This window comes from Thalia democratica, chromosome 6 (assembly GCF_965202585.1).
Source record: "Thalia democratica chromosome 6, ktThaDemo2.hap1.1, whole genome shotgun sequence".
In the NCBI taxonomy this organism is placed as follows: Eukaryota; Metazoa; Chordata; class Thaliacea; order Salpida; family Salpidae; genus Thalia; species Thalia democratica.
Window position 1 is genome coordinate 30,265,910 of NC_139170.1, and position 22,874 is coordinate 30,288,783.

General features: G+C 26.8%; 1 protein-coding gene across 1 annotated transcript; it reads left to right on the forward strand.

Moving 5' to 3' along the window:
• The first annotated feature begins 1,991 nt into the window (after positions 1–1,991).
• Positions 1,992–21,319, forward strand: LOC145838300 (thioredoxin reductase 1, cytoplasmic-like). Its single transcript, XM_082945870.1, has 16 exons — positions 1,992–2,127; positions 2,349–2,409; positions 2,519–2,628; positions 2,838–2,963; positions 8,200–8,362; positions 9,502–9,668; positions 10,995–11,110; positions 11,664–11,803; positions 12,326–12,395; positions 12,874–12,985; positions 15,126–15,205; positions 15,788–15,947; positions 18,528–18,635; positions 19,319–19,427; positions 19,805–19,926; positions 20,933–21,319. Exons 1-16 carry the CDS (start codon positions 2,017–2,019, stop codon positions 20,993–20,995), a joined length of 1,818 nt encoding a protein of 605 aa, XP_082801996.1. The 5' UTR covers positions 1,992–2,016; the 3' UTR covers positions 20,996–21,319.
• Positions 21,320–22,874: the final 1,555 nt, after the last annotated feature.

Here is a 22,874-nt window from a genome sequence, read left to right on the forward strand (position 1 = left end):
CGTTCAAAACACACTCGCGATCAAAATCCACCAGCGTTCAAAATCCGAGCGATCAAAATCCACCAAGTAAAATTCGAGAACCGCTTACTGATCGAGGGTAAAGGTTAGGGACAACATTTAAAGTGAAAAAATATACATATATATATATACAAAATAAACTAATAAATAAAATAAAAAATCGGGTGGATTTTGAATGCGGGTGGATTTAATAATATACCCTTATAGATACTAACAATAGTTTCTATCCTACTCCAGGCCTATGGCTACAGCGCAAGAAACTGTTCCAACTGTGGCAATATAAAAGTGCGAAACTGAAAACCATGTGTCGGCAATGGCTGAAAATAAACTTTGAAAAATAAAAAGATGACTTTTAAGAAAATATCAGCTTGATCGAAACTTACGCTTAATAAGTTTTTATATAAAGTATTTAATTATGGCAGTATATAAAATAAAAAATATTTTCTAAATCAACAAAATAGTTTACACATACACAGAAACAAGTTTAGTGACTGTTTATAAATACTGAATAAACTTGTAAAAACAAAAACCTGTAATAGTTTAGTGGAAGTTTGTTGTATCAAAATAAAGTTATATACTGAAACTAGTTTAGTAGTTTTTTATTGAAGATATCAAAATTACCTGTAGGTTTCACTTCCAACGGTGTGAAAGTTGCAGCAGTGTAGTTCGTGCTGGTTTGAACACTGAGTGGTGCCACAATCATACCGTCCCCGCTTCTCGTTCTGTAAACTTTCTTGCTGCTCGAAATTGAAGATGTGATGAAGACAGAACACAAAAACCCGCATGTGTAAAATGATCACACTGTGATGTCGCTTCAAATCGCGCCAACAACAGCTTCAGATAACAATTAAGTATAACTGAACTGTAACCTGGTTTAGCTGTTATGTAGTACATGCACAATGGCTTCTAATAGCGCCAACTAGCGAACAGCTCTACAAAGCATCGTCCAACTTGCACTAAGCAAAAATATTTTATGCATGAATTTGGATATAAACTAAAAATGAAAAAAAAATAAAAAAAACAAAGTAGTAACTAAAAGTCTAAAATTATGACAGTAAAATAAGATTTCATTCTTCTATACTTTAAATAAACACTTTCCGTTTATTTCTGGAAGCGACAGCTTTACGATGTTTTATGTAGTTTTAAATGTTAAAACCAAACTAAACTTCAAAACTAAAAAGAGAAAAATTTTATTAATAATCTTTTTTTATAATGTAAAAATAACCGTAAAAATAGCTTTATTAATAAGCAAATTGTTTACTGAATGTAAAAAAAGCGAGTATTACATACTTGGTTCTCTGACGCATTAATCGAAAACTGACTATCAAAAAATGTATACATATATATAAAATGTGACTCCTTTCATATTAGACTACATATTTAATACAAATATGGGCTAAATAAGTATAAATTATTTTTTTTTAAATCAGTGATGAAAATTTTTTTGTAATCAGAAAAAAACTCAGATTTAAATAATTTTAATTTAAACAAAAAAATTTTTGAATTAAATTAATCAGACAAAGTAGAAAAAATATTTCAATAGCTAAATTTTTTCCAGATATTTTCAATTTCTCTTTACTACATTGATATTTTCCAAGTAGTTATGACCAAATTATGCTAAATCATTTCTATTGAAGACATTCGAAATTGTACACATTACAAAAATTGAAGTACTGTTGTGCAACTTCACACAAAAGTTTATGATGAATTTCATTTTATTGTATTACACAGGCATTTGAATAAAAGTATATAAGAAACCAAAAGAAGTCTTATAATTTTTTTTAAAACTAAATAAATAAACTAAATTGTAATATTTTTTTTTTAGTTTCAAATATAGTTTTGTACAGCAAGTTAAAACTAAGTTAGACTGCTGAATGTTTTTAAGGTTATGAAGTGAAAATTAGTACTTTAAATATTAGGTATGTCCCTTTCACTTAACTTATGTTATGTTACTTAGAATTTGCGTTTTTTCTAGGTATTTTCTTGTAAAACCTAAAAATGCCTCCTACTGGCTCAGGGGACAAGTTACCTGATATTATAATAGAAGAACTAATAAAAGATAATAATGTTATGATATTTAGTAAAACAACATGTCCTTTTTGTTCCAAGGTAAAGTTTACTTGCCTATACTTAATTTGATAAATGTTAAAGCTATTAAAACATAAAACAACAAAAATATTTGTAATAGTCTAAACTTTTCAAGTAATTAGTTTAATCGTTATCAGTTTAATTGATTCATTTGTATTAAAGTTTCATACCTAACGTGCATAATAATGATAATTATTTAAGTTTTATTTTTATTTAATAAACTATGACTTGTTAAATAACAGACCAAGGAACTATTCAAAAGTTTAAACATACACTTCTTTTCACTGGAGTTAAATAATGAAGGTAAGCTAATTAATGTCTAATTTAAAATATTTATAATGAAAAATTTAAATTGTTATATAAAATATTGTTAATTTTTAATTAGTTCTAAATGATTTTTAAAAATTTTTAGAAAATGGATCTGACATTCAAGAAGCACTATATAAAATGACTGGTCAAAAGACTGTACCAAATGTATTTATTAAAGGAAAGCACATTGGTGGCTGTGATGACACTTTAAATGTTTGTTTGTCTTATTTGCGTTAAAATGATGTAATTTTAGTATAGGCAAATTTGTTTAATTTAATTTGTTTAACATGATGTAATTTTATTGTCATAACAACTATATAAAATATAAGCAGCTGTTATGATGTAATGATTTTGTTTTTAGTATTTTGTAGAATTAATTAATAATTTTCATAGTACTTTAACTAGATTTTTTTAATGGGCAGCTTCATAAAGAAGGACAACTGATGGATAAAGTTAAAAATCATGAGTTTGACTATGATTTAATTGTGATAGGAGGTGGGTCTGGTGGCCTTGCTTGTTCAAAAGCTGCTGCTAGACTTGGAAGAAAGGTAAGCTATTTGAAATTTTATTTTGTATAAGATGTTTTGTGTGAGTAAATTTAGAATTCTTTTAATTATCTCATTTAATATTAACAACAAAACAAAGTTTTTTTTTTACATATATATCTCTAAACAGATGGTGACTAGATAAAAACAATGTTATTTTTAGTTCAGGTGAACAGAACTCTATTTCTAGTTTCTAAAACAGTTTTTGTATTTTTTTTTGTTATAAGTATTTTTGAAGTTAAATAAGTTTTTTCAAAATTTTATCTTATTTTACATAGTTTTTACTTAGCTACAAGATGCTCTTTAGAGATTATAAAAATTCAAAATAACTTTTGAGATATAGCCGGTCAAAGTCGGAGGCAGCAGAAGGATCCTTATGGGAGGCCCAAACTAAAACGGCAAAAATAAACTATTTCACTAAAAATCTATCTTTTCCTACGTTTTTAGAGATAACTACCTCAAATTTTCAGGAAGTGTTCTTTGATATATTTAATAAATTCTGTCGGAAAGAATTATAAAAAAAATAAAAAATAAAATTTATATAAAATAAAAAACAAAAAAAACATTTTATTTTATTTAGTTTTTTTCAACAGAATTTTCTAAATATTGCAAGGAACATTGCTTGAAAATTTGAGGTAGTTATCTCTAAAAACGTAGGAGAAGATATATTTTTAGTGATTTCTAGTTATTTGCCATTTTGGTTTGCGCCTCCCATAAGGATCCTATTGCTGCCTCAAACTTTGTCCGGCTATATCTCAAAAATTATTTTGAACTTTTAAAATTTGTAAAAAGCATCTTGTAGCTTTGTAAAAACTATATAAAATTTTGAAAAAAGTGTTTTATTCCCCCTATGCCCTTAAGTTAAAATATAAGGAATTTTCACACACTTTCAGTTGAACTTTAAAAAAATTTTTAAGGTTGTCTGTCTTGTTTTCTTTATTTAAAAAATTAATATTATTAGATAATATTAGGTTAATATTATAATTCAGTTTGTTTATCCTATCCACTGACTACTTTTAAAATCTACAAAGTTTAGTTTTGTTTAAGAAAAGTGGAATTTAAGTTAGTATGTCAGATTAACCTAAGGCAAATCAGGTTAAGTTATTTTTTTGCAACATTGACTAAATACCAGTTTATGGCAGTTTAAATGCTTATACATTAATGAAATATTAAAAGAAGCTTGAAAATAGATTTTTACATGTGATTATTTTCCTAATAAATAATTGTTTTTGTAGTATTATTTTACTAAAATGTAGGCAATATTGGCAAAGTATCCAGAATTTTCAATACAAGTGCTAAACATTTTTAGAGATTCTCTAAGAAATTTTAGAATCAGTTTTTTTTGTTGCTAAAACTTAAATTCTTTCTGAACAAGTATTTGGTCTTTCTAACCTCGGTTTTGCTTAAATCAAGGCAACAAGAGTTCTTTCTCTGCACAAATAGTAGAATATTTCTAAAAATCAGAAATTAACTTGAGAATCAGTCTGTTTTATTTTGAAAAATATTATTAAATTGTAAATTTATTTCTAATTTAGCATTTGGTTTTTGAACCCCAGCACTCTGAAAGTACAGTGTCTAATATGTCTTTAGTGGTTACATGACAATTCTAGATTAAACAAATTAAGTTAGTGTTATATTTTTCAATGGCCATATTAAATAAATAAATAAAGTGAAAAAAATATTTACTAAAATTTCTACTATTCTATCAAACTAATTGTTTCATCTAATTGAAATGCCCAATTGCGGAGAGACTAACAAAGGGTAGAAATAATGTCAGTCTAAGTTGGTCTTAATCAAGGAATGTCAGTCTAAAGTTGCAAAATTTTGCAAACAAACCTGGTATGAGCAATAGGCGTTGAATTAAAGGTGAAGGTTTTTTGTCTATTCAAATTTCGACAGTTTAAATTCTTATATAAAAATACAGAGCCATGTCTCAAAAAGTAATTTATATTTGAAAAAAAAAGCCTATGTATGTCAGTCAATAAAAAAAAGATGGTAAAAAAAGTATTAAGAAAATATTTACAAAAAAAAATCAATAATTTTAGAAATTACTGTATTTTATTAATTTTTAAACTTATTTTAGTTATATAGCAAAAAATATTAAATAAAAAACTAGTTATAATGTCCATACAAATAATGAGATAATTAAGGGATTATTTTTTATGTTTGGAATATATATTAAAAGATTTAGTTTAAAACAGCTTAAAACTAATAGGATTTCAATCGACGTGCACCAAAAGGTGAAAATGTAAAATTAAAGACTTATTGTTCATATTTGATTTTGTTCCACAGTTTTAAAACACTCTTTAAACTTCAAACATTTATTCTCAAACAACTAATCATAGTAATTATGTTTACCTAATATTGAATATTGCTTTAAAACTTGTGGCTCTTCGATCAAACATTTTAGACAGATATAAATTTTTTACAAAACGTAACAGTGAGAAAAATGCAAAATGTTTGTATATATTTTTTTTTTAGGAAATTGACATCTAGTGGGCCTAATTCGCGTTTAACTGGAAATAAGTAGTGAATTTTCTTATAAAATCAATAGTTGTAAATCTTAACAAATATTTGGTTTTAATGTAGGCTAAGGTTGTATCTGTCTAATTTTAACAAATAAATAAATAAAATTCTAACAGAACATAAAATTTCGGAATATTAGTAGTAGCTCTTATAATATGTTTTTGCTCTATGCACTTTTGAAAAATAATTAACTTGGTTTTAAAAACAAAAATAAGCCAAATTAAACTTGTATTTTAAATAATTTTGCTTTTAACAGCTTGTAAATGTTGATTAGAAACTAAATATTAAGTTAAATTAATAAAATTTATTTATAGATTTTTAAACTATTTAAACTAAATCAATTTAATATTGATAAAAAAACTATTTAATCAAAATTTTAAAAATAGATTCTACAGAAAATTTTTAGAAAAATCAGTGGCTAATTCATTCCATAATGCTTCTTATTAAAAAATTCTGGCATTAGTGGAGTATGTCTTGTTAATGTTTTTTCAATTTAATTGATTTCAGGGTTTTAAAAATGTATTCATATATATATACTCTACCCATGCCAGAAATCTCTTATTTAAAAAAATTTAGTACAATATACATAAAAATAAATGAAAAAAATACCTTTTTTGTTTTAACAAAAAAAGAAAAGTTTTTAAATTTAATGAATTTTTAAATTAAACAATTCTTTAAAGTATCTTTTTTAAACTCTGAAAAAAGTAATATAATACTTTGATACTAAAGTAGTTTTTTAATAGTTTTTTATTTAATTGTTGGTTTCGATTTTAAAAGACATCAAAATTTAAACTAATCAGAAACCCATCAAATCACAATCTTTAAACTGGCATAACTTTTGTTATAGATAGAATTTTTTAGTTTAGTTCAAAGCAAAATTAAATTGCAATCTTTAAACAGGCATACATTTTGTTATAGATGGATTTTTTTTTGTTTAGTTTTAAGCAATAAATTCACTAAAATCTTGGCTTTCTTTTTTTTTGCTATTTCCCGTTGAGGGCCCACTGTGTGACAGTATCTTAAAAGATAAAATAATTAAATGTTCTTCACAAAGTAACTTATTTACAGTTTTTACTTATGCAAGGTTATTAACTATACTTTTACTTTACTTCATAAAACCTTGAATCCTTGTAAAACCTGGAGTTTTGAATAAAAATCACTATAAAACTTTGAATTTATAAAAAAAAATTCATATAAAATAATAATTCTTTATTAAAATATCAGTCATATACTACAATGACGTTTTTGTGTCATTTAGAAATTTATTTTTTACAGAACTTAATTTAATTAACATTTCTTTAAAAAATTATATACCTTTTAGAACCGTTTTTTACATTAAAGTTTGTTTTGTACTAGAAATAGGAATCACATTTTACTTTCAAAAACCTTTTTTTTTATATTATAAATGGCAAACTTGCTTACAGCTGTCAAATAATAGACAACTTTTTGTATGAATTAATTGTAAAAATATTCTTTATTATCATTAATTGTAGTCTTGATTATGCAACACATATTTTGAATACATCCTGAACTTATGACGTTATGCACTCTCGTTTTGTTACGCATTTTAGAATTCTAAAAAATCATGAGATTTTAATTTTTCAATATTGCACAAATTAGGTTTATTGTATATTTTAAGTTTATCATTGTGTGGGCAAAGGTGAAATTAAAAAAAGTTGTAGTAAGATAAACATTTTTTATTTTTTATTAAATATTTTCTTGTAATTTATATATTTTTGTTTAAAGGAAGAAATCCATTAAAACACCAAATGCATGTTTTTGTTAAAGGCTATAGAAACAAATTTTAATATAGACACCACTCCATTTCTTAATTGTAAACAAATGATTGATTATAAATTGAATTTGCTAAGTAGAATAGAGTATTAATATTAAGTATCAAGTAAGTCACATATAAATAAAGATAAAATCTACTTATTTTAAAAATAAATTAAACTTTTTTACAAATATTATTATTTTATACAAATTTAGATATTTTTTTTTTTAATATGTTTATAGTTTTATCTTTGTTTTCATATTTATAAATAAAGTAAACAAATTGTTAAAAGTGGGAAAGTCCCCAGTTTGCTTTAAACTAGAAGCAATATCAAAAAACAGCCATTATAGTAAGTATATTTGGTACCTCTCGTATCTTTACACATTTTTTTCTGTGGACACAATGTGCGTAAATAAGCGAGAGGTCACTGTAATTGTAAAAATACTATATGATATTATGAATTGTAGTCTTGATTATGCAACACATATTTTCAACCAACCTGAACTTCGACAGTTTTATCAGTTTGTTGAATTTTTAGTTTGACTAAAGTAGTAAACTGAATGTTTTTATGTCTGTAAACTACTAGTTACTGTTACACACTAGTAGATATAATCCTAAGTAGACTGTGAGCTGGCATATAAAAATAACTAATAATTAGTTCATTTTCATGAAAAAAGTATTAAGTTTATCTAGCAGTAAAAGTACTAAAACAACATACTAAAAATTGAAATAAATTTATCTAATTAATTCTTATTAGGATGGCACTAAAAAGAATATTATATCCTATAAATCGTAATTGCTTTGAAAGTTTTTATACATAATTCAGATTAAAGTTTAAAAAAGGCTTTTTTTCAAGTTCAAAATTACCCAACAGTTTTGCATTTAAGTTTAATACCTGATAAAGATTCCTATATTTATCATGAAGTTAAAATGTTTCAGGTTGCGGTTTGCGACTTTGTCCAACCGACCCCGCTGGGCACAACGTGGGGGCTGGGCGGAACCTGCGTCAATGTGGGCTGCATTCCCAAGAAGCTCATGCATCAGGCAGCCTTGCTGGGCAGGAGCATTGAGGATGCTGAAAAGTATGGATGGGAAGATCCAGGTAAGAAAAATATAAAAGTGTTGAGATGATATTTAAAGTGTTGATTTTTGATACTGAAATACATTGAAGTCAGGGTTGCCACATTTTCAGGGTAGAGTGTTACTTCAAGTAATTTTGGATAAAAACTCTTGCCAAAAAAAAACTTTGTGAAAATTAATTAGACTGGCTGTTTTGTACTTATGACAGTAAACTGTTGAATAGTACAACTTTATAAAACGTAGAACAATAATTATGTTTAATTAATTTTTTGATTAGTTTTAATTTTAATGTTAACATTATTTTTTCAGTTTAAAGTTCAATCAGAGTTTCTGTATACATACAGTTCGTTTATAAATATACAATAACAGTTATTGTAGTTATTTTTTCAAATGGAAATTAGTACAGCTTAAAGAATTAATAAACATATATTTTTAAGTACAGCAAATACAGGTTCTTAAAATCAAGAGCAAATGTATTTTTCAGCTAAATGCAGGATCGGATTATGTTGCATGCCATTCCGTTGGTTTAAAAAACGAAAAGGTACATTTTAGTAGACAGTAATTATATTTCAGTACTCAGGAGGTTTAAATTCAAATTAAGATTTACATTCAATGGTTATCTCAGGTGTTTTCAGCTTTTTTGAAGTAGCTCAATAATAACAGTTTACAACATTTTTGTTAATATCTTGACCTATTTTTTAGCTAGTCTTCATTTTTTTGAACTCAGGTAACTTTAAGCTAAACCTGATTTTGCAATTTTAAAACTGCCCTGCTAAAACACAGTTTAAATTCTTTAAATTTACATATAAAATCAGGGTGGCCACAACGTAATGAATATCCTACATTTTTTATGAAAATGCATTCTTGATTGTATTGCATATATTGTTTTTTGATAAAATCCTTGATTTAACTAGAGTTGAAAATAATAAAAAAATTAACCAACAATTTCTGCTATAAGTTATTACAACTTGAATTTATTATCTTATTTTAAAGTTTACACTAGAAACGAAAGGTTAATCTTTGAAAAAATACTAAACTTAAAAAAAATTTGCTTGATGGAGTTCATAAAAGTGTGGCAACCCTGAATAAGCACACATAAAGTAAGCTGAATCAAAACTTCACGCGCACTAAAACCTAAATAAACTTTCAAAGTAAACCCAGATAGGAAAGAAGGCTCGTCCAAAGGGAGAATGAACTGGGAGAAGCTGAGGCAGGGCGTGCAGGACCACATCGGCAGCATCAACTGGGGGTACCGCGTGCAGTTGAGAGAGAAGAAGGTGGAGTACATCAACGGGTACGGAAAGTTCATGGACGCCCACACCATTGAGGTTTGTTGTTTATCAGCAGTTAAAAACGTTATATGGCATTCATTTAGTGCAGGGGTCGGCAGGTCAAAAAGGAACGTTTTTTATGTGCTTTAAAAAACATATTTAAAGACAATTTTTTTGAACAAAAAAATTTAGGCGATAGAATATCTTTTAAATATAACACAAAAAATTTATTTTTGTGTTTTCGAAAACATTAGTATATTAAACTAGTTGAATAAAAATTTTAGTTTGGTCCGCGGGCCGCAGTATGCCGACCCCTGATTTAGTGTGTCTTTAATTTCTCAACTACTTTCCACACCATTGCATTTTGTTGTGTTTAACTAGGTATTGCTAATAATTCGTTGGTATTGGTGGTTGGTAATTTAAAATAAAATTTATTTGGTTCAAGTTCTGTTTCAAAATATTTAAGTTCAGTGTAGTTAATGTAGACGTCCACACAATTGAGGTTTGTTTTGTTTTGTAGTAATTGAAAAAGGTTATTAAGTATTTATACATTCAATTTTGCATCTAAAATTTTTCAACTAAAATACTTGATATAACATAAATTGTAGTTTTAGATTTTAATTGCATGAGTTAAATATTAACTTGGTTAAGTATTATTTGGCGTATTCAAATCTTCAAATTAGTTTTAAGTAAAATTAGTTCAATTATTTAATATGTACTAAAAAGTTTTAAACTTAATAAAAAGAAACTATAATATCAGATTTCTTTTAATAAGCTGATTTTTACTCTTTTAGTAAAATTTTCAGACTTTAATCTTATCTTTCAGAACATTTTTAAAATTATAGTTATAGTTAGCTGTTAATGATTGAATCAAAAATAATTTTTTTAGCTCTGGTAGAATTATTAAAGCATTTAAAAAAGTTTGTAAAAAAGTCGTTTTTTTTAGATTTATCTTGTGTGTTTTTGAACTAATTTCACTCCGGTTTTACTTTTATCGTTTAAAAAATAGCATATCTAATTATAAAACAAAAAAAAATAAATAACTGTTCCGGTATTATAATAAGTACTCTGTTATATATTTTTGGTAAAGAAACAAAAAATGAGTGATAAAGACTATCTATGATGTATGAGTATGTTGTTATTTTTAGCTTTTGCTAGTAACAAATCCAAAAGAACCATAAAAAATATAAGCGTTGAAATCTCTTATGCACAAATTATCCAAACATTCTAAAAATATTCTTTAAACATATTAAAAGTGTTTCTTTTAAATGTACTAAAAAAAGATTTTTGTTTTTAGGTATCTATTTGACAAAAAGTAAAGTTAGTGAATTAAATGCCTAAAATAATATGTTTAGCAATTAAAGTTGTAAACAAATAATACAGACTACCAACAAAAGAGGCAAGAAGCACACACTCACTGCTGAAAAATTTATCATTGCCTGTGGAGAACGACCGAAATACCCGAACATCGAGGGTGCAAAAGAATATGGAATTACGAGGTTGAAACTAGTTAAAACTATTTTTATTTTGTATTAATGTAAGAAATATGTGAATATTATATTAACAATAAATAAAAAAAGTATTATGCCATGCCTAAGTAGAGAATGTTCATAAGTATTTACGTGTGTTACCATATTATCTAGTTTTATAATTTGTTCCGGTAAGTTATTTGAAATTCTCAATAATTATGATGAACAATATAGTTAAATAAATAAACTGAAAAAGTATTATATATCTTCAATTTTAAATCAAATAAAATTTAGTTTATTTAAACACATTTTTTATTTTTAAAAGACATAACTACTAAGATTTATGTAATACCTATATCTGGGTTTCCCAAAATGAGGACAATATCTAATAAAGGGGGGGTGATTAGTTAGAAATTTTCTGCATAATGAGCAAATATGAAAAAGAGGTTGGGAAATCCTGATCTGTATTAACTGAAAGTTTCTCAAAACTTTAAGCATTAACAAACTCTAAAATAAACCTGAGATTATCAATGTTATAAAACTTTGATAAAAAATGTTTGAAAATGTTATGTACTTTGCACAGCGACGATTTGTTCTCGCTGGACTACAATCCGGGCAAGACTCTTGTCGTGGGCGCCTCCTACGTGGCGCTGGAGTGCGCGGGCTTCCTCACCGGTATTGGGAACGACGTCACCGTCATGGTGCGCTCCATCCTTCTCAGAGGTTTTTGTTTGATTAAGTTGAGGCTTTTTTTTATAATTTTTATTGCTTTATGTAGCTTGATAATTTTACTAGAAAGTTTTATTGCATTTCAAAATATAAAAGTTTTCCTTTACGATCCAACTTAAGAGCGGATAGTTTTAGTGATACTGTCTTATTTTTTATTTATATATATAAGTTGTTTTTGTAACTAACTTTTTAACAAGTTTTTAGTTTTTTATGTTAAATGCAATTTAATGTAAGCAAATTAAAACATAAAATCAATATTCTGCTGATATGTTAGGTTTTTATTTATCAACTTAAATATTTAAGCAAAGTATTAAATTTTTATTTGTTTTCGATGCCATTTAATTCTTTCTTAAACAAAACATTTAGTTAAGTTATTTTACTAAAGTTGCTATAATTTTGATGATAAGATTCTATACTTTTGTTATAATATAATTTGTTAAATAGTTTTATCCAAAGTGAGTGGTGTTTTATAAATATGAATATTGAAAACATTGAAAATTTGAATTTATTTTAAAGGGTTTGACCAGCAAATAGCAGAAAAGATAGGAGATTACATGAAGGCCGAAGGAACGAAATTTATTCGACCGTATGTCATTATTATCACAACTAAAATAACTAACTTTTGTTTAAAATTCAAGCTTGTACTTTTACTTTGTTGAAAACTTTTGTTTTTACAGCTGAAAGATCTGAAAATTATTTTTAGTGCTTTTTAATGGTATTTGAAATAATAGAAAACATTTAAAAAGTTATAAAAGCTTAGTTTAGTTTAAATAGTATCTAGAACAACTAACTACAGCCAGTTTTTATAGTTAATTTTTTCTTAAACCATACTTTGTGATGTTGTAAACGTTGTCAATTAATTTTTTTTTATAACAATACGATGTTTATTTATTGTTAAGCACTGAGTTTTTTTTGTAATAGTTATCACCTATTTAATTTAACTAGATTTAAGTTGACGGTTTAAACTAATTCTAAAACTAACCACGGTAATTTACATCAGTTAAAGTTATTGTGAAAGTATCAATATATTTTCTTAACGCCCGATATGTATTTCCAACACGCAGATGCACGCCAACGAAGATAGAGTGCGTCACGAAAGCGAGCGACAGCCAACCCGGATTGTACAGGGTGTACGGGCAGCAGGGAGACAAGGAAATCTGCGACACCTACAACACCGTAAGCACTTTTTAGAATTATTTACCTGTAGTCCGAGTTGTCATAAAGTGATGATTGTTAATAATATTTAAATTATTAAATGTTAATAAATAAATAAGTTCATACTTTGGAGTAAAAAGATTTATAGAAAATTTATTTCCATATTCTTGGAAATTTACATGGAAGTTGGTTGTTGGGATACGTTGAAATAAGTTTAAATTAAGAGCTAAATTTTACTTGGTATAAATTAATAAGTAACATTAAAGCGTTGTTTTACTACTCAGCTGTAAAGTACAGTTGAAATGTTAATAATTAACTATTTTTTATTGCTCTATGCTTATTTATAAAACTAAAAAGGCAATTGCTCAATCCATATGTTAACTATGAAAACATTTACAAAGAATTAAGACTATACTTTTATCTAAATACACTAATATTAAGACTTGACCATTAAGTAAATCAAAACCATATTTGAAAAAGCAAATGTTCACTTTAACAGATGATCACTTAAATACAATGAGTATTTCGATTTTACAACTTTATTTAAAAGGACATCTTATTTCAATACATTTTTATTTATTTCGAATTTTTAAAACTTTACAACATAATATGTAATTGTTTAGCCCTCCAGCGATTTTCAAAATTAGATTTTTAACAACAATTAATGTATTTGTATATCTTAAACTAAAATCTCGGTTATATCCGTTTTATTTTTGAATATAGTACATACAATGTTTTTTTTTACTTTAAAACTGCACATTGTTTAGCAGCTAGTTTTAATTCCACATAGATTCTGTTGACAATAAGTAATAAAAAAAAACAAAAAAGTTTAGAAATTAATATAAAGGTAACTTACATCAAAATTTGTGTCAAAACTTGTGTCAAAATTTTATTTTAAATTACAATAAACAAAAGGCTGTTTTGTTGTTAGGAATGTTCATAAAAGTTCTGCTTTCTAATACTGCTAATACCACGTTCTTAACAATTTTTTTAGCAACACGTTGTTAGATTTTAGCTTACGTTATTTAAGTATGATAAACTAGGTGTTTAAATAAAAATTGTTTAAATGTTGCTAACCTCATTTAGTTTTAAATCCTTATTAAGCAAACAAAAATTGTCAAGGTATTTTATTATGTTTAACTTTCATATAGTTTAATATTTCTCTAATTTAATTGTTCTCTAATTTCAGTACTTTTGCTAAAGCTTATATGTTTTATTTTTATTTTTTTTAACTTGGGTATGAAATTTTAAAAAGGTTGTAATACTGGTCCAATTAAAATTTTAAAGATGCATATTATCAACTATCACTGTTTTAAAATACAACTTAATTACTTATTAGTACAAACAAAAAAAAACTAGTACATCTACACACGCTACATATTTTAACACACATACTTATACAACAATTTATAGTAGTCAATTACAACTCTTAAATGTTTATGAAGAAACGTGAAACTCGTTCAATCTTTGTTAATTATGTTATTCTTCTTCTACAAACATTATTTTTCTTCTAAAAACATAACGATTTTCTTTACCATTGAATTAAGTTTGATAGCTTGTTGTTAATTGTGTAGGCTGAAAGTTATACTAGTACCAGGGTTGCCACATGGTCAAGAAATCAGGAAAAGTCAGGAAATTTTTTTAAAAATGACTAAAGTCAGGAAAAAATGGGAAGTTTTGAAAAAAGTCAGAAAAAGTCAGGAAATTTTTCTCAGCTTGATCTGTGGCAACCATGTAGTACTAGGTTTGGAATTTTAGCTATAATAGCTTAGTCTAAAATTTTCACAAAAAGTCTTTCAATCAAAAATTTCAATAAAATAAGTAGATATATAGAGCATTTTATTAAACTTTAACTTATTATATCTTCACCAAAATGAATAAAAGTTAAATTAAAATGTGTAGGCTGAAAGTTATGCTACTACTAGGTTTGGAATTTTAGCTATAATAGCTTAGTCTAAAATTTTCACAATTGCCTTGCAATCAAAATTTAAATAAAAATAGATATGTGAAAAACATTTCATTAATGTGAAGGCTGAAACTTATTGTACGTTCACCAAAATGAATTAAAGCATATTAGATAGTAGCTTTATGTAAGCTTGTTAATTTTAATTTTGTTTAGTAGGTATATGAAAAAAAAAACTAAATATTTTTAAACATACAGATTTTGTTCGCTATCGGACGCACATCAACGACAAGCACAATCGGACTTGAAAATGTCCCCGGTGGAATTGTTCCTATTAAGTTTGTTTTTATTTGTTATTTGCAATAAAAGTATTTAATTAGTTGAATAAACGTGCTTACGTAGTTTTAAATTCGATTAAAAGCTGTTAGTTTAGTCTGAACTTGTGGTAACAATGCAATAGCCTTATTTTTAAACTTATGCATAGTTTTATTACAAACTTTTAATTTCATAACGATTTTTTTTAGGAAATTATAATATTTAATTTTAAAGTATGTTTTTAGCAAAATTATAATCACAAATTTAAGATATATAATTTAGATTTCAAAATATACAACTTTAATTCTAACAATTTCTTTTTTTAATTCAAATTCAAGCCTTAATCAAAACCACTGTAGACTTGTAAATTTTGTACACCAATAACCATTAAACAGTTTATTGTAATGCGAAGCCAACAAGTTTCAACTTAACATGTAACAATAACATAATATTTAAAGTTCTCAAATCGTCCTTAGGTATGTCAATTATTTTTTGTGATTTTTTTGTCTTTATCTTAATACTATATATAAAAACTATTATACTTCAAATAAATCAGCGAAACGTACAGCCATCAAGCTTTCGTTTAAAATTTGAATTTTATTCAGGGGTTCAGGCAAGATACAGACAAACAAGGAGGACCAGACCGTGGTCCCCCACATTTACTGCATTGGGGACAACGCATTAGGAAAACCCGAGCTGACCCCGGTTGCCATAGCGGCGGGAAGGCTGCTGGCAGAACGCCTCTACGGAGACAAGACCACCCTGGTGAGTTTTTTTTTGTAGAGGTGTCAATTTAATTTATGTGCAGTTTAAGTTTTAAAAATTTTCGGTTTGCTGGTGCTATTTTACGCCTGACGAAAAGCATTATTTTGTTTCTCCATGTGAAATTTTAAGTTTGTTTGCAACTGAATTAAGCAAAACTTTTTTTTTACTACACAAGTAAAATAATTATTTAGAAACTTAGAATAAAAAGGATTTAGTTTTAAAAGGTAAGGCTCTATTTTAACATCTCTATTCTTCTATTTATTTAAACTATGCGCACAACTGTGATCATTTTTGATTTTAATTAAACTGTTCAGATTAAGTTTTTTCGATGATACGTTCACACTCGATAATTTTTTCCGACTACCTTACAAAGGGCTCTAGTAAAAGGTTTTTTTATCATTTGAATTTAAAAGGTTCAAGATGTACTTAAGCACTTAAGCAATACCGTTTTATTGGTCAAGCATAGTTTGTAAAGATGAGTTTATAAAGAAAACGAGCTTGCGTGTAGAGTTATAATCAAATTAGAGCTTTTAAAATAAAGCTCCATTATATATGTTTTTTGTTCATGTAAAATGTTTTAGGTAAAGATTTAACTTAATTTTTTTTTACACCTAACATTTCACACAAATTAGCAGTTGTTAAATAGCTTTATTTTTTCAGTTAGGTATTTTTATTAATTAAAGAAAAAACCTGTTTAAACTAGGTACAGATTTATTTAAAAATACTTCTACAATTTAGTTTTTTTAACAACAACAACAAAAAAAAAAAACTATTTTTTATAAATATATATTTTCAAAAATTCAACACTTGTCCTATATAAAATGATATTCTTTGTTTGAAAATTTTTCATTAAATAAATTGTTATTTGTATAGCAAATAAGTTAACAACTCTGTTAATAAATCATGGATTTTAAATAAATATTTAATTTTTTTACAAAATGTTAAATCCAGCTTAAAAAGTTGATGTTTTATGATTTAAAATGTAACGCTTATATGTAAAAAGTAAAGCAAGTGGAATACTTCATAGTTTATTTACTAATGTATTTAAAGCTAAGTTGGGTTAAGCTTCAAATGTAAATGTTGTTCTTAAACTTAATGTTGGGTGATGAATTATTTGCCATAAAAATTAAAAAATAATTAAATGTTTATTTTTATTAATGTAAAAGATAGTTTTAGACAATCTTTTGATGTATGTTCTCATAATTATTTTACTAGATGCGAATTATCACATTCTGTACATACTTTCACTGCCTCAATCTGATGGGATTTATTTGCCTTGTCATCGTGACTTGTTTATTTACGCGCAAAATTGATTTAGCAACACATTTTGTTTTATTGTCAATTTATTGATCGCCCTACTAGCTTATGAAAAGTGTTGACATTTCAATTTGAAATTTTCTATGAATTAAAGTTAACAAAATGTTTGAGAAAAAATTAATTAAAGCTTAGATTTAATCAGTTGAATAACAAGTGAAGCTTATTTTCATCTTTTAAAGTTAAATATTTTCGTTAATTTCTCAGTGACTTGTCAGCCATATTTTTACAAGTGAAACATAATTTGACATACTTTTATTGAGAAAATTAAATACCTATAATTTGTATTCAAAGTATAAAGTACTAACTAAATTTTTAATAAAGTAAGAAAATACGTTATCGGTATTTTCCTTCTAATAAATAGAACTTAACATACTTTTATTAAAGTATACTACATAATTATACTTAAACTATGAAATTTTGATTAAGTTCTAAATAAAATAGTACGACATTATTAGTAGTTGGTACCTTGTTTTGCATTCAAAAACACATTATACTTAAGCTATAAAATTTCAATTAAACTTTGAATAACATAACAAAATACTTAATTAGTACTTAATTAACCTCTATTGCAATTTTGATTACCTAACAGCTTAATTATTAAGTCTTTTAAAGTGTAAAAAATGTAACAAACTACATATTTCTTGAGTATAATCAAAATCAATAGTTACTTGAGCGATTGCTAAAAATTATTTTAATAACCCACTAAATACTGATTTAAAAAAGTATTATCAACTAGATAGTTGTTGAATATAACTAAAAAACGATGGAGTGTATCTTAAGCTGAAATTATACCCAGTATTTCCGTTTTAAAATAAATTAGTTAACATAATTTTGAACATGCATAAACTCTTTACCCACTGCGTATAATTTGAGGTAATGAATAAATAAATAACAAATGTAAATATTGTTGTATTAACTTAGTCGAAATGGATATATTTTATTGAATTGAAAAAGTAAGATAATAGTTAAAATGAAATAAAAATAATGGAGTGCGTGGTATGTCAAAAGTTAACCCTTTAACATATTATTTTTCAAATAACGCTTCTAATAATAGAGTAAAAATTTTTTTATTCTAAACAAAAATATATATCCGTGCGACTACGAAGGAACAATTGAAAGCATTAATTCTAGTGAAACTTTTTTAATAAGTCTTTTTTTAAATATAACTAAAAACAGTACTGTATGTTATGCTAAAACAAGCCTCACAACCCGCTGTTTTTTATTTAAATCAAAAATTTTTTCTCTAAATTAACAATATCGCAGTGCGACTACGAAGGAGTACCGACCACCGTCTTCACTCCTCTCGAGTACAGTTGCTGCGGCCTGGCCGAAGAGGACGCCATTGAGAAGTACGGGCCTAGCAAAATTGAGGTTTGTGTTTATTAAAACTTTCTGCGAAATTAACGTACTTGAAAAATATGATTTGAAAAAATATTTCTTAATAGCTTAACTGATATGGTGAAGTGTTTTTTTCATTAATGATTTGTACATCTTTATATAACCAAACCTAATAAAATCGAGATATTTATATGTTTTGTAGGAAGTGCAATTTTATACTTAGTTGAATAAATTGTTAAACTATTAATTAATTTAAGTTATCAAGTATATAACTGCGAACTAGAAGTACGGACCTGATAAAATCGAGGTTATCATATTTCTTTAAAGGTTCTACTGAATTGATATTCTTAAGTCAATTGTCATTAATTAATAATTAATGTATCTTTATAACCACAAAAAAGTCTAACTGAATTTCTATTTTTAAGTAAAAATTTTATAAATGTGCTGCATAAACTTGATTAAATAGTAGATTTTTACGTTTAAGTTTGAAGATATAACTTTTTATAAAAATTTTACACATATTTCTTGTGTTCAAGTTGTTTGGATACAAAAAAAAACTATGTGAGTTTTTATTTACAAACATGATTTTGATTTGTATGAAGTACACATATATTGTTACTATAGTAAACATGTATTAAATTTAAATACTAGATTTAAAAGCTTAAAAAACATATTGCTAACGTCAACACAAATATCAGTAACCAACTTGTGCCCAGGTGTTCCACAGCAACTTCGGCCCGCTCGAGTGGACGGTCGCCCACCACGACCCGAACACCTGCTACATGAAGGTGATATGCGTCATTGCCGAAAACATGAGGATTGTCGGTCAGTCTTTGTGTAATTGATTTTTATACTTACATAGTGTTTTGTGACAATTTATTTTTTAGCGTAAAAGACTAATATTGTTTTTTTTTTTTTTGAAATTAATCTACGGAATTCAAAGTTAATTAAAAGTTTTTTTTTTCAAAACATGAATATGAAGTTTGATTTTTTGTTTGCTTTGTTTACCAGTTGCAATTTAAAAACAACTATGTATTTCTGAATCACCTGCAAAGGGATGCACTACTAAAAAATTAAGTATTTTTTAATGCTCTTTTAAATATTATAATTTAAGGTTTTGCTTGACTTTTTGTTGTCAGCTAAAATTAATTTTATGTTATCTAGAAAACTGATTGTTTTAAAAAACTCAATCACCTTTATAGGCATGCACTACCTGGGACCGAACGCAGGCGAAGTGATGCAGGGATACGCCACCGCCATGAAGGCCGGAATCACCAAGAAGCATTTGGAGCAGACTATCGGAATCCATCCCACCAACGCCGAGGTATGAAGTTTGGTTCAAAACTGAATTAATACCATAAGGGGGTCCAACTTTTTCTTTTACAAAAGCAACATTGAGTTTTGTTTGAAAGTCTGGAGTATATACTATAAGAAAGTTTTTATAGAACAGAAAAATTTCAATTAATTTTGGAAGTATAACCAGTTCTGTAAAAAAAGTATACAAACACTGAGGTACAATAACCTGCCAACTAGGTACGTCCTGCCGGTATGGTACGAGATTTTAGCCGAAAAACTCTGTGTTCAAAATGCATTGTTTATTTTTAATTCGAAATTATTAAAAAAAACTACAACTTTTCTTGACATGTTACTTCTAAAATTAGTGTTGTGCTAGTTTAATCGCAGCAAAATTTATATATGTTGAAATGTTTTTTTTTTAATTTAAAAAGTTTATTGGATTCGTAAAGATACACTGAGGTTAATTTGACGTTTTTAACTCTTTTGAGTTACTAAACTTACTTTTTCTAAATTTTTAGACCGCTATATATTTTAAACTATCAATTCTATCAAAATCTAGTCCTTATAATATATTTCATGCTGGTAGATAAAATAAACCAAGGTGCAGTTTGCATTTAATTGAAGGACCAATTGTAGTATTATATCTGAAAATTTTAGGTGTTCACTTTTTGATCGTTTTAAAATGTTAAAAATTGCTCAACTGACTTTTTACAAATTTTTAAACAATTTTATAAATTTTTAAATACTAACTGTATACTTTTAGGTCTATACATGAAATCCAAACCGTTTAAGTCTCTATAGTATCTACCGTACTGGTGGACAAATAAATACAAATTCCTTAATAAACGACCAGTTGTAATATTTTAACATAGTTGTTTTTAATTGTTCACCAGCCCTTATAATATCTCCCATGATAAAATGTACCAGTATGCAGTTTTTCCCAAATTAAACGACCGTTTGAAATATTCGTTGCACTGTTGTAATACTTATTGAAACAACTTTTAATATGATTGTAATGTCATAAATGCTTGCAGGTGTTCACCACACTCTTCATCACGAAGAGCTCGGGAAAGCCGATTGACCAGGCGGGCTGCTGAGGTTAATCAGGAGGATTAAGGTTCCTTTTTCCTCCTGTGAAAACGCATGTGTGAAAAGCTGCAAATTTGAACAATCAAAATGAAGATTTTCCTGTGAAATCTTCACTGATTATCATGACGAATGTGGCTGAAACTTTTGTTCAGAGTGGCCACCTTCCGAACGTTCAGACGAGCTTTTCGAACTTTTTTCTACACGATAGATACAAATATTAATAGTGATCATATTTGTTTTAGAGCATTCGCGCTTAGCTTTAAGTGACATAAATCTAGTACTTTTTTTCTGTTGGCTTTCAAGAGTTTTGGTAATAAAATTTACTGCACTGATGATGCGTGAATTTATTTTCAAAAAGTTATATTAAAACTATATATGTAAATTTTAAGTAAGAGAATAAAAAAGGAGACAGCCGAAGTCGTGTTATTATTTTAAGTTATAACTAACTCTAAAGTTTTTTTTATTTTATAATTTTCGGCACCCACATAAGTTAAAGCCTAGGGACAATTAAGTTAAATTTTCTAACTATTCTTTTTATAGTGTATCACATGTCATTCATATAGAGTGGTTGTCATATATTAGTCGATATTTTCCTCACGCGCTGTAAACTATAATTGTAGTAACTGTGGGTAAAAGTTTAGTTCCCACCCGCGCACAATTCTCGCCCAATCAAATCCGAGAACCACTTACTGACCAAGGATTAGGGGTAACAGTGATTGTAAAAAGATAAGAAAAATGAAAATTCGGGTGAGAATTGTGAGTATACCCTGACTATGTTGTATATCTAAAGTCTAAACTTAGTTAGGCAGCTCAAGAGCTTTGATAATCTACTATCATGATTTTATTCCAAGAAAAAGTTTACTTTAATTAGGCAGTTGAGAATATTATGCAAAGCCAACAATTATAAAATCTGAAATGTTTAGCTTAACTTTTTATAGATGTATATTTTATAAACCCTCCATAATAATCCTGTATCTTTTTTCATTAAGAAGTAGAAATATTAGTCGTTTGTACAAATGTAAAATTTGTATGGTAATAAACTTTAAAAAAATATTAAGTTAATTATAAGACCATAATATTTATTTAGGACTGTATCGGTAGTATTCATAATTGGTCAGAACAATAATCTAAAAAAAATTCTTGCAAGGTATTATTTAAATGAGGTATCTTTGTGCTAAATTTCTCCTTACGAGTCACATTAGGTATGGTTTTATTTGATTAGCTTAAATTAAAAAAATAGATTGAGTTCATATCTATATAATAAAGCCTTTAGAGTAGTAGTAGGCAAAGTACGACCTGTTGGCCGGATCCGGTCCGCGGAGTGAAAATGACTGGCCCCAAGCGTTTTCTAAATTTAAATGGAACCCGGTCCGCTAAGCATTTAAAAAAATTATATTTAATCCGGCCAACCAATGTAAATAACACAAAATTTGTATGAAACCTTTTTTTCATAATTTTCACAAAACTGGAAGACTTTGAGCCTTTTTGAATTGTTTTTTTTTTTGTGTAGTGATAAAAACACGTTTTTGTTCTGTTTCAAATCAGTTGGCATATAAATTTATCCAAAAACAATATGTTTGCTTAACTAACTTTGATGATGTTACCTACCATAATGACTTTCATAAACAATGGACGTGTCAAAAATTGTTGTCTTTCCTGGATAAGTAGTGAGTTGTTTTTATCAATTTTAAGAAAACTAAAAAGTCTTAATTTTCAAAAAAAATTGACATTTACTTTAAGTCAAACTGCTCACCTTTACATTTTAGTAAAATATTTCAACTTGAGACTACAGTTTGCACTCTTTTATGCTATTGATTTTTTTATTAAGGACTTGTTGGTTAATTATTTAGTTTAGTGATGACCATTTGATAAATATTTCAAAGTAAT